Genomic DNA, 19,303 nt, shown 5'->3' on the forward strand with positions numbered 1-19,303 from the left:
ACACTTGATATCTGAAAATGTGGCTTGTTTTAAAATATGACAGCAATCGGTTTATTTGGGCAACCCACGCGCTCTTATTTTGAAAGTTCATGCTGCCAACCAGTCAGCCCCAGCCCTCCCCGTCTTGTGTTTCCCCCGAGCTGGCTCACTGATGTTGTGGCGGTCGCTGAAATCACTCTCCTGCTTCTGCAGAGAGGATCTCACCTACGCCGAGCACGTCTGCGTCCACCAGCAGTGGAAACGAGCTCCCTGGAGAAGCAGCTGATCAGCGCTCTGGATAACACAAACTCCTTGTACTGTCTCAGTCTTTAACATAAACTTTGATGTAATAATGTCAGGGTGCAAATAAAGATTTTTCATTCCACATCAGTTGTGAATATTTGAACATGTTTTAAAACCTCTTACAGCACCAGCTGCACTTTTCTGCTCTCGCTGCGCTCCGTGGCAGCGAGCTGACACGCCACAGCACCCACGTGGCCCCGCCTCCTCCCTCTCACTCAGCGCTTTCTTCTTCTCGTCTCCGCTTCAGCTGAAAAACGTTTTTGTTATGGTGTCAAAAACGTGGCATTTTTTTGTTCTTTATTGCCGTTTTATTGTGTGACAATCTTGCAGGCTCGTTTCCACCACTGTAACACCTTCCTGTCATGTTGTACCTTTCTCAGACTTTTATTTTAATGAACATCTTAAATATTTGTTAATGTTCATGTTTGTTTTTTGTTCTCACAGTATCAAAAACCTGGAAAAACTACTTTGGACCCAGGTCAATGCCACAAGGTGATGTCAGTCAGTCACTGTAGTTGGCTGCTCCTTCCAGAGCCTGGTTCAGTTTGAGCTCTTTTCCTGTTAAAGAGGTTGAAGACAAATGGTTTGAGAGCAGAGTAAGGCCGCCATTATAATCGCCATGCAGCGCCTGAAGAACGGCATACACGAGTGTACCGTCTTGTCAGGTTTTACGGTCATGATACATCAGTACAGATTACACAGATGGAGGATGTTACAACAGATGAGACTTTGTAAAAAGACAATAGATTTGGACTTTTCTTACATCGGCGCTGTTGTGGAGATATCGTCTGAGTGGCGACACCCATCATTCAGAAGAATACCGCAGCAGCTACCTGTGCCATAACGGCGAGCACAAATGGGTGCGGCTGTTTGATGGCGGCACACAAAGCACTCAGCATGGTGAGTATACTGGTGCTCGTGGACAGCCATCGTTGAAGAGAGGTGGTGGTTTACGATACAGGTGTCAGCCACCTACAGTGCAGGCCGGAGATCCTTTCTTAGGTGTTTCAACCCCTGTGGGCTGAAACACAGAGACCAGTGCCTCCTCTTTGACTCCCACCACCCTCTGGAACACAAACTTGGAGTAATCAGCACCCTACAACACCGGGCAGAACATGTTCCCTCTAAGCCTGAAGGGAAAGGAAGCTCCTAAAACTCTCTACACTGGAGACACCAAACGGCCACTTCATAAACACACAACATAGAAGAGCCACCTCGACGGGACCAGACTCAGATCAAAGGCCAATGTTCACATGTTGGACAGAGATAGTTTGAAGGAGTGAAAGAAGCCATCAATGTCCACTGTGAATGACCATCCATGAAAAGAGGGCGGGGCTTACAACACCAACTACTGTCTGCCAGCTATAACCAGTTTTGAGATCCTTCCCAGACGCCTTAATGCCCACTCACATGTTGCATCAGGTGATCTCAATAGGTCACATGATGGGGTGAGCACAATGGTTTCGTCCAAAACACGTGATCAATAGTTGGTCCACGACCCTCTTAAGGGACGCCGCTCACTAGGGCTTACCTGGGACTCTCCACCATTTGGTTTTAGAACTGAGGAAGCTTTTCAGGTGAGAGGTGAAACGTCTTAACAATGACGTCCAGTCACTTTCTTTCTAAGCTCCTCAGAATACCATGACCTGGATGACTGAGAACCTACACAGACGAACCAGATGACCTCAGTAGCTCACGTCAGGTGGGGCGTGTCTTACAGAGGTTTTCACCTTGGTCCTCCTGGTGATAACAACAACTCACATGTATGACACTGGTTTCATGACATAAATAGCCACCTTAAACACCTGGGACTGTCTGCCCCAGGTGTTTAGAAATGCAGAGGCCTCTTTGACGACAAGCAAAATGTCTTCATGAACCAAAAGAAGTCCAGCTGGCTTCTCTCAGTCCTGAAACCACGGCTGAAACTTCGAGGAGACCGAGCTTTGGAATGATCTTCATCTACATCAGTGGTGTTTTTTTTAAATCCAGGTTAAAAACTCATTTTCATTCGCTGGCCTTTGACTCAGTGGGTAACTGACACTGTTATTTTATTGTTATTATTACTGTTTTTTATTTATCGTATTTATTATTGTTATTGTACCTCATATTTCTGTTGTGCAGCACTTTGGTCAGCCATGTGTTGTTTTTGAAAGTGCTATACAAATAAACTATGGTATGGTTTTCAAGCACTCAGGACCAAACAACTGAGACTTTCAAACTGTGATGTTAGAAAACTTAAAACTATAGAATAAAGTGTTGTGTATGGGTTTGTATGAATGGGTGAAAGAGGGTGTAAAGAGTGCTTTGAGTGCTCAGAGAGGAAAAGAGCTATCCAAGTACCAAGCAATGTACTATTTACCATCCACTTACTGTTCTATCTAAAATAATGTGTCTCAATCTGTGGAAGGAATATTAATGTTCATCTTTGTCTGTTTAGCTCGTGGTTAGTGGCAGATGATGGCTGTGATGTGGACCTCCTGCTCCAGGCCAGTCAGGTCCACATCACACATCTGGAGACTTAATGCAGTTTTGAAAAAGCAATACAAAGTCTTTATTTCAGTGGGCTCATCGTGAATAATAATCATCGTCTTTTTGCTGTAATCAAGCAGCTTTGTTTCTGGTCTAAACAACCTTTAAGGCTGGAAATCAGGGCCTGACTTTCATTCCTACCTTCAAATGACGTTTAAACTGTGAGAGAAACAACTACTATCTGTGTACCAACAGCTGTCCACATGTGGGTCCACAAGCAAGTATAATCCCATGCTGTGACTTTTCAAAAGTGACTTTTGAAAAAGCTCCTCGGTGGCCCTTGAAAAAACTGCGTTGACCTGAGACGAACAATTGTCTGTCGGTGCATCTGCTAGCTCCTCCTACCCAATTTAGATAACAAGATCTGATCACAATGTAGGCAGAACGGAGGCAATTAGGACTCCCATTAAAACTAGGCTTTATATGCAATAGTCCCATAATCACATGTCAGCATCCAGATCAGCCAGGTACAATTCTCAGGTTAATAGCAGAATGAGGTGGGTCAGAAAGCAAGAACAAAAGATCTTTAAATAAAGAAGGGAACAGGATGATACATCCACGTTTCATTTTATGTTTCTTTTCTTTCTCCTCTCTTCATCCATGTGAATCCTACAGATCTGACTCCTGTGACTCCTCCACACCCACACTGCAGAAACAACATCACTCTCTCTGTTCATTACCATAACCGTCCTCCATCAGTCTTCCCTCGTGGATCAATGGGATGGAACAGCACTGATTACGGTTACGGCCTCCTCACAGTTCATCGCGTGAGCTCTGGCAACTGATATTACTTAATACTTAGCTTTACTTAATGCACAGAAAATAAAACGTCACCATCAGCCGAGATTGTCTTTCCATTTATTTGAGAAGGCACAAGCGTGCATACTGTACTCCAGGGGTAAACCAAGCAGTTACAAAGTGCATGCCTTTTTCTTCAGATACGGTTCCTGCCCAGATGTGAACAGATGTTTGGGGCCACCGTTTCATGCTGCACTAGAAGATGATGAGTTCACAGAATCCTCAGCAATCTTTAATAAAAACCATTCAAGGTTCTCTCAAACTCTGTGCAGCTGACTATTTTTGTACTGCCGAATAGGCATTAGGTTTTCCAATCTGCCTCATTAGCCCAACAAATGGGGTTTGCTGATGCTTCCTTTGCATAAAATACTAGAACAATTAGCTAATATGTCCCATCAGAGGTACAGTTTAGCCCGACTCCTGACTTTTGCTCAACACGACAATATCGGGCTCTCAGCTCTGCAGAAGAACCACATAAACCAGGCTTGGGAACAAAAAAAACAACTGGTGATGCACTTGATCAATCAATGGTCTATTTCTCCAGTTGCCCAACTGTGATGTGCTGTGGTGAGGTTTATTTTTGTCTTAGTATGGCTGTGCAAACCAACTGATAAATAACTGATGCAACTTACACCTCGGACATTCTTGGATCTGTACGTTTCTGTTTATGTCGATGTGCAGGTGTTTGATCTTGGAGCAAGGACACATTGTGGATAGATTTGTTGGCAGTACCGTAAATGAAAATTGACACCGACATGTAGAAAATCTCTCTGACAGAAGTTGCTGCATGCAGTCGGGCTCTCATCAGTTGAAACATTTCAACTGCTTCGTCATGTTGTGCAGTATTTACTGCTTCCTAGTGTGGCTCGTGTTTCTCCCCGCTTCAGCCAAGGTGCTGCAGGATTAATCTGTGTGAGGGTGTTTTGCAGTTTGCTGCATCATGCCCTAAATGAAATCGCTCAGAAACCAGTGTAGGCAGCTCTGCAACATGCTGTCATGCCTCTGTGCCATAATCTACCCCAGTGTAGTGTGGGATTTATTGGATCGCACTCAGTCAGTCGAAGAGGCAGCGAGCAGCAGATTGTGCTGTGCGATTTCATAACGAATCAGCCTTATCTCCGCTGCTGTCAGACTTCATCATTGTTCTGCACATGTTACATCATTTGCAAGCTTGAGGTCGGCTTTTTCTCACAATATCGGCTGCACCTGAGCGTCCCATGACTCAGGGCTCAGAAGGATTTTTTTCTTCCCTGCACTTTGATTAATCACACGAACCCATATCTGAGAGTCTGACTCACCCTCTATCAACCTCTGTGTGCAATCCTGCACGTACGAGAGCTTATAAGACAAAGCTATAGTACTATAAAATCTTTCTCCATGAGTCATCACTGCGTTTCCCCAGCCTCATATCTGCAGGTCTAACGGGAGCCTCACTCCTGCAGCTGCTCTGTGCTTGCAGAGGGAAGAAGGCGATGCTCCATGTTCCTCTGAGCGAGGTGAAAACCATTCAACTGTTAGCCAGAGTGCTGTCCTTCAAACAGGTTTTCCACAGTTGCATAGCAACAGAGATCACCATGGCCAACACTTCCAATGCTTCGGCGTTACCAGCTACGAAGGAAGTGCCCGATGGACGCACGGGACAGCCGCAAGCCCGCATCCTGTTGCCTACGGCACCGGAGACGAAAGTCACAGACGGCAGCGAGGAGCCGTCATTCAACACTTCCTGATATGATGCGCGCAAGACAGTGTTGCCAGGCAACAAAGCCGATCCAAGCCAACGAAAAACAACTTCAGGGTGACAAAATTAAAACAAAATATGAGCACAAATCAAAAGAGGAAGCTACCATGGTGATCAGTACAGTACACAGTGTTTTCTTTCTGGCCTCTCAGCAAACAACCGCTCCTATTCCAAAAGTATCGGTTGCATAATGCTTTCGAGTCGTCGCTCCACCAATTATCAGTGTTTGAGATTTGTAGCTGTTTAGTTCATCTGTCCCTGGAGTCCCACACGCTCCCGCTTGTCTGCAATTTATAAAATTTTCACTCTGCAGCTCTATTAGCTGATAAAAGGATGACTGTTTATCAGTCCGGTACACCCACCAATCACACTGTCTCACAAACCTCTCTGGTTTGGAGGAGGGAACGCTCGAGTGGCAAACTTCACCTCTCCTACTTGTTTGAGTCCTTTAAAGTAAATCCTGTTCAGCTTGCTCGCATTGCTGCACCAGCGAGGAATCAAGCAAAACAGATGTTTCCTGGTCAGACTAAGCAAGAGCGCTTGCACAAAACCTGAGTGAGAGAAGCAGCAAAGTTAGTAGCGATCAAAGCCAAAGATTTACACGAGTTTTGGCAAAGCAGACAATGTAGTGACGGGCTTCAAGCCAAGGTTACGTTTGAAAATTTAGTGATAGGATGCCATATTATAAAAACATATGTGCAATACGTGTTCCCTAGTAGTTAAAAGATTTTTACTGCAAGATTTGAAAGCATGTATTACACAAAGAAAAGGCAAAAGGTGATCTGTACAGACACAAAGAGATGTGCTGGGGGAGATGCACCCCCCTCAGGATAACTGTGGCAATATGGCATCCCTTATTTTTCCCCATGAAATGAAAGGAATCTCAAGAACTACAAGGCACTTTTCACCATTTTACCGTCAGCTCTTTGCCTGGTTTGCCATCTTCTCGTGCTACCTTTGGCCCTGCTTGTAGTAAAAATACAGTGGAACTTACAATTTGTGGTGGTGGAGGGTGTGGGCGTGATGGTTGTTGGCAGCGTTGGCTCTATGCAGGCGCTCCAGCCTTTCCTTCTCTTTCTCCACAAAGTTGGTGTTGGTGCCAGTGCTGGTGGAGGGCATGCGGGTCAGCCGGCTGTGGGCTCGCGGCTGATCCCTGGGTGGAATCGGAGGTGGGGGAGGAGCAGCCGGGGCTGAGGAGGAGATCGGAGCTGGAATTTGGGTCAGTACAGAGTGAGGTGTTGGGGCGCAGGTTGGAGAGGGAACTGGAATTGGAGTCGGAGCAGTGCTGTTGGTGCTATTATAGGAGTGGGAGTGGTGGGTGGAGGAGTGGTAGTGCACCTGATGATGCTGGTGGTGGAGGGGGATGGAGCAGGGAGGCTGTGCCGGAGCCTGATGCTGGCTGTTGTGGTGATGGTGATTCTTTGTGGAAATGGAAGCCGATGTGGTCTGAGCCGGCGGCGGTGGTGGCGGAGGAGGAGGGAGAGGAGGCTCGGGAGGAGGCGCAGGTGGGGGAGGAGCGACGGGCTGCCGGTCCAAACGGAGGTCCTTGTTCTCTTGGCTGAGCCGGTCCAGCTGGACCTCCAACTCCTCAATTCGGCGCCGCTGCGTTTCTAAAAGTTTCTGCTGGCTTTCGATGATGTTGTTGAGTTCAAGAAGATACTCCACGGCCCGGTTAGGGCTTTCTGGACTGCCCTGGCCTGGGCCCTGATTAGCATCCATGACTAATAGGTCTGAAAGGTAGCACTCAAGCTAATGGCTAGGGAACCTCAGGCTAAAAAAAACAAAACAAAAAAGAAAAACAGCTATGGAAATGCCCAGTGGACAACGGTCACTTTTAGCCTAAATGCTGTCACAGTTGTTTAGATCCAGGTAATACAATTCAAGGCAGCACTGAGTCTAAATGCTAAACTTCCGCACCGAATGAAATGCTGCCTGAGTCACAGCCACTGCTAGTGCAGAGCCAAAGGCTAACTCAAAGAGTGGTGACACAAGAAGAACTTGGACCGGATCTGAAGTTACGCAGAGCAGAGTCGCCTAACTCCACAGCCTAAAGCCTACTGTGTGAAAAATAAATCCTAAACCTTAAAACAAAAGTACCCTTCACCCTCCCCCCCACCAGAGGTAAGTGGGGGGGAGAGGACTTTTTCTTCTTCGAGTTCTGAATCAGAGATCAAGATGGACCTCGCCCTCGCGTGCTCCAAACACAGAGTTTTATTGAGCTGCCGACCATTCCCTGGTTCGGTCAGATACTCCTGCCGGGGTTCAGACCCATGACAGTTAAAACCAGAACGAACGGGTTAGAGTGCGAGATTGCCTCGTCTCGCCCGACAGTCAGAACGGTCCGTTGAACTTCCTGTTTTTCAATGAATCAGTTGAATCCGGACTCTGCACTCCATACAGCACATCAGAACATCAGTTTCCCAGAAGCAGGTGTGGAAAGCACAGCTGACAGGGGATTTGCTTGCCCCTCTCTATTAAAGATATTGCATGTTATCATTGCTGACTCCAGTCTATTGAGATCTTGTGAAACTAGTCATTTTTTCCACCAACGGTTCACTGGAGCCGTGAACTGTGAGTTGACTAAGCATCGGCTTCCCTGCAGAGTCTCATAATCCTGGGGTCAGAAGCCACGTGCTGATTTTCCAAATCTCACAGTCAGCAGATGGTTATGTTAGCTCAGTTCAGACACTCGCCATCATTAATATGACCTGGGACCGAGGTTGTAGAAATCAACGCAACTCAAAGCTCCGCAAATCAAAAAGTGTAACGTCAGTTGAAAATCATCTTCTAATGAGCATGGAAGAGCAGAGCTTCACCTCCTCCTGGTCCATGGACTCACCAGCAGGCCTCAGCCTGTCTTCCTGCAGTTGCTCTGTCACAGGAGGTGATAGGTAAAGGTCAAAGGTCATGTTAAATATTGGTGTTCTTCCCGAACGCTGCGAGACATTTCGGTTTCACCGTCATCACCGTAATCCAGCTGGATGGCACTTCTGGATCCTTCTTCCCGTCATCCAGCCGTTACATGTAAAAGAAGAAGAGAAGGGAAAAGGCATATAAGAAGCAGAGTCAGCAGGAAACACCAGCATTGATGCTCTCAGTCGTTTCTTGTCCTTCTTTCATCACCTGCTCTCTGGTCCGCCTTTCATCATTACCTCTCTTCTCTCTTTTGCTTCCTTCTTTCGCTGCTCTCTCCCTGATCTTTCTTTTCTCCATGCTTTTCCTCCATCTGTTGTCTTTTCAAATCTCCGGCCCTTCCTGCTCTCTGACAGAACAGTTGCAAAGAGCGTGAGGTCTCTCAGCCCATAAACACCAATGACATGCTCCGTCTCGGTCGTGAGAGACACGAAAAATGATCACACACACCATCGGCCTCTCCTCCTACACTATCGCTATCGCTCATCTGTCTTTATCCACCTCGTTCCTTCCATTTCACTCAGCTTCAGATCTTCTGCTAACCTTCTACGTTGTTCTTTTTGTGCATCAGAGCAACATTTAAACACACAAACACAACATGCTCGAACGGCACAAGCTTCCACAGTTTGGTTATAAGCAACAAATTTCAGCAAGAAACAGCCAATCACTAAGCTTAAAAACTGAGAACAGCGTGTTGATAACAGTGGGAGGAAACAAAAGATAATGCTGCTGAGTAAACTGATATTACCATCTGCAGCGTATATCACTTCAGTCTTAATTTCAGGCTTTCAGGGGCCGCTTGAAACTGAAGGCTTATACAACAATATAAGTTTACAACAATACACAGCAAAGTACTCGTCTTTTATGTCTCACAGCGTGTCATAAAACCAAAAGAGGTATCATAGCAGCTTTAAATTAGTGAAAATCATTAATAAAAATTTGATAAAAGGAACTGGAAAGCTGTTTGTTAGACATGTGAATCTTGTTCGGTGAAGGCATCGCGTCCCTGCAGGGCTGTGGGAAAAATGACCAGCTGACTATATTTGTTTCTGATCCTTGGAAATTATTATTTATTGCGTGGGTGAAAATCACCTGACAGGACAAAAACTGCATTCCAATAACTCCAATTAAGAGCGATGGTGTCCAACATGCAGCTCCTGGCTATAGCTACCTGTGATGATGTCCACCTGTCAGTTAAGGTGGACACACCCCTAATGATGGAAACATTTAGTTTCAAGGTAATTCAAAAAGGCGGGACATTAAAAAGGCCAGCGAGGTGCTGCTGCCTCACATTAAAAAGAAGTTCCATCTGTAGGTCTGCGAGTGAGGTGTCTTTGAGACTGTTGCTGTGACCACGGTCACTAACCAACTGGACTGTTTAGTGACACCAAACTGCTAAAAACACCCACTAATCAGCACAGAGAGGAAAACAAAATGTCTTCACAGAAAACTGAAATTATCTGAATGTATTTGTGGGTAATGGCACTTTAAACACTTCATACTAGATTGATCTTGGGGTCACTGCTGTGCTTTAGAAGACATTTCAGCCATAAGGACTGCACCATCACAGCCAACGTCCTTGTTTGCATGGCTGTTTTGTGGACGTGTTCCCTGATCTACTGGCATCATGGAGCTTCTTACTCCAACCTTAAAAATGACCACTAACTGCATAATTCCCACCCAAACGCAGAGCTGATCCTAAACCAACCCTAAGCCAAGGCTTTACCCTCACACAGCCTGAAGGCAAGTGGGAACCAACAACGTCCACACTGACGGTGTAAAAGTGAAACCGGTCCTCAGAAGAACAGCTCTACATGCTCACACACGAGCGCTCAGCCTTCTGGTCTCTATTGCAGCGCGGCCAAACAGTTTCAGTTTTTATATCCCTTCCCATTAAGCTCATTCAATTATTCATGGCTCACTAACTGACCACCATCCCTCTCTCTCTCTGCACATCACTGCTTTATGTCTGCTCCACACAGAGCGTTTGTGTGTAACTGTTCACTCGCACTGAATAGGTTTTAAGTTTGTTCCTGCCAGTTATCAGCGTTGATATGAAGCCGAACTTTGAGGACAAAAACTGACAGTGTTTCTGTTGATGACAAAGGAACTAAAGAGGAGTGAGTTAATGATGAACAACTGAATCATTAAACATTTCTTTACAAAGACGTTGATGGTGGAATTGCACTTTAACCCTTTCTTGGCTGTTTGAGCGTCTAAACTGTTAAAGCCTTCGGCACTGGCTGGACAAAGGCTGCATCGGAAGACTTTTCAAGCTTACTGAAAGATCAGATGGTTTTACTCGTTTAATTAGCTAACATAGGATAACTGAAATGGCTAATTTCTTACTCTAACATATTAACAATCATCCTCAGTTAGCCCAGCAGATCCTCAAGCACATCCTTCTCTGATTGTCCATCAGAGGTTATAAGATGAATAAATGCTTGCAAACTAACAACAAAAAAGTAGAAGCAGTCTTCTTTTACACAGTGACTTCATTAACGGACCAATGATCAGATGTGCACAGCAGATCTGGTGTAAACAGTGTTGCATTTAGCAGATGAAGAACCAATCGTGTCCCTCGATGTAAACCAGCACAGGCCATCATTACTCACTTCTGTCACAGTTTGCATCCATTTATTCCTCAGTCGCACTGGAACAATGTGACCAGGAACAATCTGTGGATGCACAGTGATTGCGCTGAATGTCTTTGTATTTGGTGACTGACAAAGTAGTCATGGTAACCAATTGGTTGAGTACAGGTTAACCATCTAATTTTATTTTATTTATATGGCACCAAATCACAACAACAGCAACCCCGAGGTGCCTTTTATTGTAAAGGCCTGAAAATAATACAGAGAACACCCCGGCCACCCAGCCTGTTGGTGAGGCCTGGGGGCCCATTTTAACAGGTGGGAAACAACCTCCAAACAATCAGACTGACTCACTCTCAGCCAATGAACACAACTCGTCAACAGGGGACTTCATTCAACTGGTTACCCACTGGCTGTATTCTGGTAATATATTCTATATAAAAGAAAAGTTGCTCATGGAATTTTGCAGTTAAACTGTTTTCCTGCAGCAACTACGTTGTCTATGATGTTCTTGCTGGACTCTGAATATAATATATTATGGAGAATTCCTGTACATGCAGGTGAGTGCCTTTCCATGTACTTGCCAACTTGGCAACATTCCTTTGCTATCTGATTAGACCAGGGGTGGGCAACTCCAGGCCTCGAGGGCCGGTGTCCCTGCAGGTTTTAGATGTGTCCTTGAACCAACACAGCTGATTTAAATGGCTAAATTAGCTCCTCAACATGTCCTGCAGTTCTCCAGAGGCCTGGTAATGAACTAATCATGTGATTCAGGTGTGTTGACCCAAGGTGAGATCTAAAACCTGCAGGACACCGGCCCTCGAGGCCCCTGGATTAGACTCTTATTGCTGTTTTTTGCCATCTTTATGCACCAAAGTTGCTTGAAGCAAATGGCTGTAAATTGTCACAGACTCGGTCTCTTTCTTCAGAGTAACCATTTCAAATTCAGTAATTTTAGTTGTGCGGCGATCTCCAGCCACTGTTCTTTTTGAGTACCACTGTAACATTAACTAATTGCATCCCCACATTGTCTTTCTTGGCGCCGTTTGTATTGCATCCACAACTGCTGAACCCAAGTGGTCAAAACAATCACTTATTGCAGGCTTAAGTGAGTTACAATGACTTTTTCAGATTTTATAAAAAATCTGGGGATGCATTTTCTCCATTTGTCTTGTTCTTTGACTCAAACCTCCTACAGCAACTCAACCGTCACAGAAGCTTGAGAGATTTAGTGACTTCAAAAAACCAGCAGCATGGCTCCAAACACAACACGCGGTGGATAGCTTCTCTTCGTTCTTTGTTTATTATAACGTCTGTTTTCTCTGCACAGGAGCCAAGCTAAAACATGAGCAGCACAAACATTACAGGAGACCACATTACCTTTCCACATATTTCTCACACTGCCCCAAGTGGTGCTACACAGTTAAAACATCTAAGCATGGGTTTGCAAACGTCTGGTAGACACAACAAGAGAGGTAATCCATCCTCGTGAAAGATGCTGCACTATAGACCTGGATACAGTTTGACCATATTAAAGCAGAAAGCTGCAGAGGTGGACTTTGGATATACTGGACAAAGGACGTTTCAGATAGAGCTGCCAGGCACGAGGAAAAAGAGGATCACAGAAGATTCATGGATGTAGTGCAGAGAGTTGGTGTGACAGATGATGCTAGAGGATAGGATGAGTAGATGATCTGCTTTGGCAACCCCTAAAGGGAGAAAAAACAAACAAACCTGGATACATAAGTCTGTGAAGGTTCTCAGTCATCCCGGTCATCGTAGTCTAAGGAGCTTGGAAAGAAAAGCGTCTGGACTTCTTTAAGTTTCTTGAAGATGTTTCACCTCTCAGCTTCAGTGTGTTGAAGAAGCTTCTCGGATGAGACACTTTTCTTCCCAAGCGCCTTACAATACCTAGATACAGTTTGTATTTTGAGTCTGGTGTAAGAGAGTGCACTAAGGTTTGTGTTACTTTTACTGTTGCAGCACTTGTTGTGTTTTAAACAGTGTTTTTCTGCAAATAACAAGGCAGGCTACGTGTCGTATGGGTGGTGCAGGCCTACTCATAACCAGCAGGAGGAGGATACACAGTTAGCACTGATGGTGGCACAATTACCATGATTGTAGCTCTCTGTGTTTCTGCAACTCAATTTAATGAAATTTATATAGCGCTGGTTTACAAGATGCTTCACAATGTAAGTCAAGAACCGCGCACCATCACGACCTACGTGCTCGTTATAAATCTTTGCTGTAGAAGAATTTTTAACTATGGTTGACGAGAGTCTCAACAAGTGGAAACACAACCTGCTTTATTCGTGGACGGTGAACTACATGAACATATAGAAAAGTAATTCATTACATTTATTTTCTTAACAGCATATCCATCGCAGCGCTGCGGTGGGGCTGGGTGGTGTACACCTGGACAGGTTGCCAGCCTATCACAGCACCTGGTATTTCCAGGCAGCCCCTCATCCAAGAACTAACCCGGCCTGGCACTGCGTCATCAGATGAAATCAGGGTGTTATGGTATCAGCTGCTCTGAATTTTATTTTTCCTGCCTTCACCATGGAGATCACAGGATTGGTTCAATTTGTTGGGTTTTCAGAAAGAAATCTCAAAATGTTCAAGACTGACATAGACGACATGTTTCTAGAAGTGAGGCTTTGCCTAAATTAGGATCAGAAATAGACCTTTATTGTTATTGTACATGTACAACAGAATTATGGGAAGTGGATTTCAGGCAATTTTAACTTTTAATGGTCTTTATGGTCTAATCTGGATCCATTCATGCCGGACATGGAGGAAATGCTCAGCCTTGGTGGAGGTACGGTAACCCAGACTGATCTTGTTAAACTACAGTTTCTAAAATCGCTGATGAATTTTAAGTATTTCCATAAATCTTTGTTATTATGCACTGGTTTCATGGGGAAATGCTTAAGAAATAGCAGAAAAACAGTCATTTACTGTGTGACATAATCCTATTTCTGAGTTCTAAATCTTACACTGAAATCAATCTTCACTCTTTGCTCTGCATGTGCACACAATTCATCGGTGTGTGGGCGGCCTGAACCCTTTTTCCTCTATGATCTTTTACATAATTTCGATCTTATTTAACAGCAGCGGGACTATTTTAATTGGCCACTTTCAGTCATGTTATTTGCCACAAACACACAAGTTCTTACAACCCACACATTTCACATACAACAGCCTCATTCCACTTGCACGCGCACACACACACGTGAAGCACATGCAAACATACACACGAACATGTGCAACATATGCACAGTTAAAAAACAGGCTACACACACAATAATGGTCTGTGTGGCCTATATAGTCGACAGCTACACGCACATGATACACATACGAGAGCGCACACTCACTGACACACACACACACGATGCAGCATCCAGAAAAAACAAAACAAAAACAAAAACGAGTCTCACAGGTTTCAGCGGCTCCTGCAGAGGTGATGGAGGGATGAAGGTGGAGGAGGAGGAGGAGGGAGGATTATTGATCCAAGCTCATCCCTCTCTCCCCTCCTTCGCTGACGCTGCTGTCACCATCATCTCTCTCAGAAAAAAAAAAGAAAAAAAGAAGTGCTGCTGATGCTCCGAGGTTTCGCTCTCTTCTTTTTCCTCTTCACCAGATTACGATCACTTCAATCCCTCCTTCTGTTCTCGCTCTCCGTCTTCACGTATTCCTCTGCTCGCCTCGCTGCTGCTGCAGGCCGGATCCTCTCCTCTTCTTGCTGCCGAGTCAATCTCTTTCTAATTATCATTCCTCTGCGTCTGACAGCCGAGGGATCCGCTGCTGCGGCGCTGATGATCTCCCCTCTTCGTCCGTGTGAGCGTGTGAACAGACGAAGCTTTGGTTAATGTCACCGATGAAATATTAGTTTCTTCTAATCCTCTGCTATGTTACTGTAGAAAGAGGAGGAGGAAGGAGGGGGAGGTGTTGTGTCCAGAAAGGCTGCTTGGATGGATGGATGGATGGATGGATGGAGGAGGTAGAAACCATAGAGAGGGAGAAAGGAGGGAGGAAGAGTATGTGTAGGTAGAAGAGAGGGAAAATGTGCACCGTCAAACAGCGACACATGCAGAAAACACATCAGCTGCAAGCGCTGGTTTACCGCACGACCAGAATCATTGCACCGATATCACAGAGGGTGTTAGAGGCTGAATGCAGCTCTGTAGTTCCTGCATATTTTACTAATACTGTGACAGTGCTGTGGTCCAAGGACCAAGTGCAATAAAATCTATCCATCCTTGATAAGAATGCAAGGAATAAAAACTTAGCTGGTGGACCCAGGTGTGCTAAATTAACCTTTAGCATCTCATGCTCGACAGTTACATGTCAGAGTCAAGGCTTGTTCACATCTGTTCTTTTATAAGGAATTTTCACCTATTTGTTCCTTTTGACGGGATATTTGTAGCCAAGAGCATGTTAAAGACTTGATCTGATAGTTAGCATCTTTTAGTTTCTACAATAAGTCTAAAATTTAGCATGTGGCTAAAACACGAGCTAACCCTAACCCTACATGGTTTACTCATGACCTGTTGTTGGTTAATGGCCTTGTTTTAGATTTATTATCTGGTGGTTATTTACTCACTGCAATAACAGGTCACTTTTAAAATGTCTGATATTTAACAACAGGTGTTTCTCTTGTCGACTGTGCATAAAATCACTTGTAGAAATGCCTTAAACCTGCATTCTGCCAGCAGGGGGCGACTCCTTTGCTGCACTGAACACACCCAGCGAACACTTTCCTGATGAGTTTATGGGCTACATCAGCAGTCCAACCTTTTTTGCGCCACGGACCGGTTTATGTCTGACAATATTTTCACGGACCCGCCTTTAAGGTGTCGCGGATAAATACAACAAAATAAAACCAGTATCTGTACCGAAAAAAAGGAGATTTATTCATAACACGTGAAAAGACCCAGGGAAACCAAATTAACAATATAAAAAACACAATAAAAACCCTGAAAACCATAAATTTCACACCCGAGCCTCAACTCTTGCGGCCTGTTACCAAACGACTCATGGACTGGTACCGGTCCGTGGCCCGGGGGTTGGGGACCGCTCGGCTAAATCACTAGTTTCAGGCTGCTAATGGTGCTCCTATTAGACTGAGAAGGGCTTATAAAGCAGCCCATTCTCAGTGACAGCTCAGACTAAGTCTTCACAACAAGAATTCACTAACCATCGGGTAACGTCACAGCTGTGTTCATCATTCATATACAGTCTATGTTTGGCTCTGGTATTATGTGTAGTGAAGGAACCATAAACACTGTGTTGGAGATATTAATCAGTAACTTGTGTTTTAATGTCAGAGTAATTTTTGGCTTTTAATCATTTTTTAAATTGTTCCTTTTCCAGAGAGGAATGATTGTAGAGCGTACAACTGTCAAGCATGGTGGTGGTAGCATCAAGCTCCGGCTTTGCTGTCTGTGGTATTGGTGCATTACACAAAGTGGACAGAATGATGAAATCAACTTGCACACAGTTAGGTGCTCCAACAGGACAATGATCCCAAACACACATCACAGCTGGATTTAAGAGTTCATTACCTCAAAATACAATTAATTTCAAACTTGCGAACCAAATTCATGCATTTTAAAGCCATTAAGGATGTATGCTGTACAATCATCTGATCGGTGAAAGGAACAGCTCAGCAAAACAGTCACGCCTATGATGACAGTATGTAAATGTGTATCCGCAACTCCAGTAAATACCAGCTAACAATAACATACAAAAACACTTTCTTTTATTGGCTTATCTAAGTGTTACCACTAATCTGGCAGCAAAGTCAATGAAAAACAGCCCACAGACACAAATCTGAGTTAACAGTGAAAACGTAGGAACATGGAAACAAATGTGATGTGATTACTGTGTTTCCCACCTTCTGGAGCTGCAGCACATATTTCACATTAGCCTCAAAACAGAACCTCATTCACAGTGCCTATGTCCATCCTTCATATACAGTCTGTGGTCTTTCCAGTCATATTTGATCCTTCTTCATATTTAGTTCGTGTGTCCTTGTGGTCTTTCATCTCTCATTACAGTCGACTTTTTCTCATTTTGGTCAGCAGCAGCCTCTGACCCCTCAGGCCTGCACCACGTTTCGGTTTTCACTAATCCTACCTTACATAAATAAATGACAGAAGCAGCACATAACAGTTATGACATTAAATAATAACCTGAGATATAAAAACAGTAAGAAGATTAGAGACACCATGGTTCTTTAGCTCGGTGGCTGCAGTTAAGCTGCACTGGCACAGTTTGCGACATCTATAAAATCATATGTAATTTGAATAAAAGGCCCACACTTAATAGCGCAGGGTCAGTTCACACGCATCACAGTGAGGATTTCACTGGACTCGTGTACAGGCTGATTCAGGCCTACAGGCTGCTGACATGATTCAGAGGATCGATACAGCGGATCGCAGATTCTGAGCGTCTCCGCGGAGATCAGGACAATGTTTTCGGTTATGGTCTCATTCTGCGCGCGCTGTTTTCACGCTATGTGACAGGAAAGCCAATTAACCGCCAGCGCTAATTAACGATGACAGCACGAGCGCTCAAACGTGACAGCAGCGCTGACAAAACTGTTTTTAATAAAGCACCAAAATGAAAAGTTGACGCTCTCTGATGTCTGCGGTTATTCATACACGGCAGAAAATACGCACGCGCGCGCACGGTCCATCACAGCCGTTACACACACACACACACACACACACACACACAGTCGCCTTTACGCAAAGGTTCATGAAGGACTTGAGAATAACTCACCTCGTCCTCTGTCCTCTGCTGTGAAATGAGAATAATCTCCATCTCACACACACAGACACACACTCTCTGTCACCGCGATCCGCTGCTGGGAGCTGTGGCCGCAGACGGAGCAAAAGATCCTCCACATCCAACAGGATGCACCACTCTGTCGGTAAAAGCAGGCGGAAGCATTAAGATAAGGCGGAGGCGCGCGCGCGCCTGCAGTTCCTGTGATGGCTGCTTGAGGTTGACTCCAAACTGAGTCCGTCTCCACAGACTCGTGTTAAACTGTACCTGAGGTTTTTTTAATGGCTCATACTGAATGCAGGGAATGCTTCAGCTTTGGCTGGTTGGCTGCTTTGATTGTCCTCACATCCACTAACACAGGGGGTCCAACTCCAGGCCTCAAGGACCGCTGTCCTGCAGGTTTTAGATGTGTCCTTGATCCAACACAGCTGATTAAATTACTGAATGGCTGGGTTACCATGGTAATATAGCTAGTGTCAGTCAATCAATAGTTTTCACGTGATGTTAGACCTACAGGGACACGCCCACTTGGAGGACAACACAATACTTTGGTCCTTTGCCAAACAGACATCCTTTGAAAGTCATTGAGTTTAACTCAGTTGCTGTGCAACATTTATTTAGAGCTGTCAGCAGGACGTAGACTGTGGCACCAGCATGTCAGCCCTTCATGTTTTGAACTTCTGAGACCTTTTCTGTGTTTCGTTCCAAACTTGGACAAAATCTCACAAAGCTGAACATTAAGAACCAGGAGGGGGTGAAAACGCACCAGAGTGAGACCTCCTGGCTTTGTGACACTCTCTGATGGCTCGATTAATCAGTCCTGCATGCACCTCTGCTGCTGCACCTGCTGCAGCCCCTTCCTGCTCAGCTTCCGGCCCCTCTACCTCCTATTGGTGTGTTCCATCACCCATGCTACCATTCGGTCTACATTGTTTTTTAATGCACAGAAAGCATTTTAGTGCTGCACTGTTGGTGTCACAAATAAATGCTAATATTTTAACATCTTAAGGTTTAATATCATATTGCATCACCATTTGTCTTTGAGGTAGAGTGCACAGCTATATCCTGCTGCCAAATACTAATAAACATCATAAATGACTTCTGTGCAGCTACAGTAATGTATAATAGAAAACATCAAGATTAAGATTTGTATTCTTTTACAGAAAGCCCCCAGATGCGATTTTCCACCAGGATAAGGTAACTGTAACCAATAATCCAACTGAAACATCAATATGAAACTCTGTAGTCTGGATGGAAACAAGCAAACATTTGTTTTCTTCTGTAACGAGTTGTTACAACCGTTCACCTCACCATAATTTTGCTCTTCCATCCTCCATGTTTGGATCTTTTCATAACCCTCCTCCTCCTCTGTGTTCTGCTCTGCCTCCCTCCTACTCTCTCTGTAAAAGCTGATTGGAAAGAACATATTTCTCTATGGGAGTCGATAGATCTGAGCACACGGACCAAACCGAGATCCTGCATGTTTCCATGTTTCCAAGATTGTTTTCAAGGTCAGCGCAGAGAAAACAAGTTAAAAAAGAATCTGACTTCTGTAGAGCTGCAGCTTCTCCAACAGTAAATCTATAGTCTGTCCTCTGAGAGCGCACACGTGTGGCATCATAGTGGTGTTTGAACAAAGACCTGCAGGAGTTTT

The 19,303-nt window shown here is 44.7% G+C and overlaps 1 protein-coding gene across 6 annotated transcripts in view; it reads right to left on the reverse strand.

Annotated features, from left to right (window-relative positions):
* LOC146365038 (IQ motif and SEC7 domain-containing protein 1-like) overlaps positions 1–17,792 on the reverse strand; it is a 166,986-nt gene extending 149,194 nt beyond the window's left edge. The window contains exons 1-3 of one of the 6 annotated variants that reach the window (XM_084916167.1): positions 17,644–17,792; positions 14,295–14,684; positions 6,342–8,347 (exon numbers count right to left, since the gene is read on the reverse strand). In XM_084916167.1, the coding sequence (XP_084772293.1) occupies positions 6,342–7,066 (725 nt within the window). In that variant the 5' untranslated portion in view covers positions 7,067–8,347; positions 14,295–14,684; positions 17,644–17,792. Of the gene's footprint in view, positions 1–6,341; positions 8,348–14,294; positions 14,821–17,643 lie in introns of all 6 variants that reach the window. The other 5 variants (XM_084916166.1, XM_084916163.1, XM_084916168.1 and 2 more) reach the window with 5 other exon arrangements.
* Positions 17,793–19,303: the final 1,511 nt, after the last annotated feature.

Source organism: Perissodus microlepis, chromosome 20, assembly GCF_051167445.1.
Source record: "Perissodus microlepis isolate ML-2025 ecotype Zambia chromosome 20, ASM5116744v1, whole genome shotgun sequence".
Lineage (NCBI taxonomy): Eukaryota > Metazoa > Chordata > Actinopteri > Cichliformes > Cichlidae > Perissodus > Perissodus microlepis.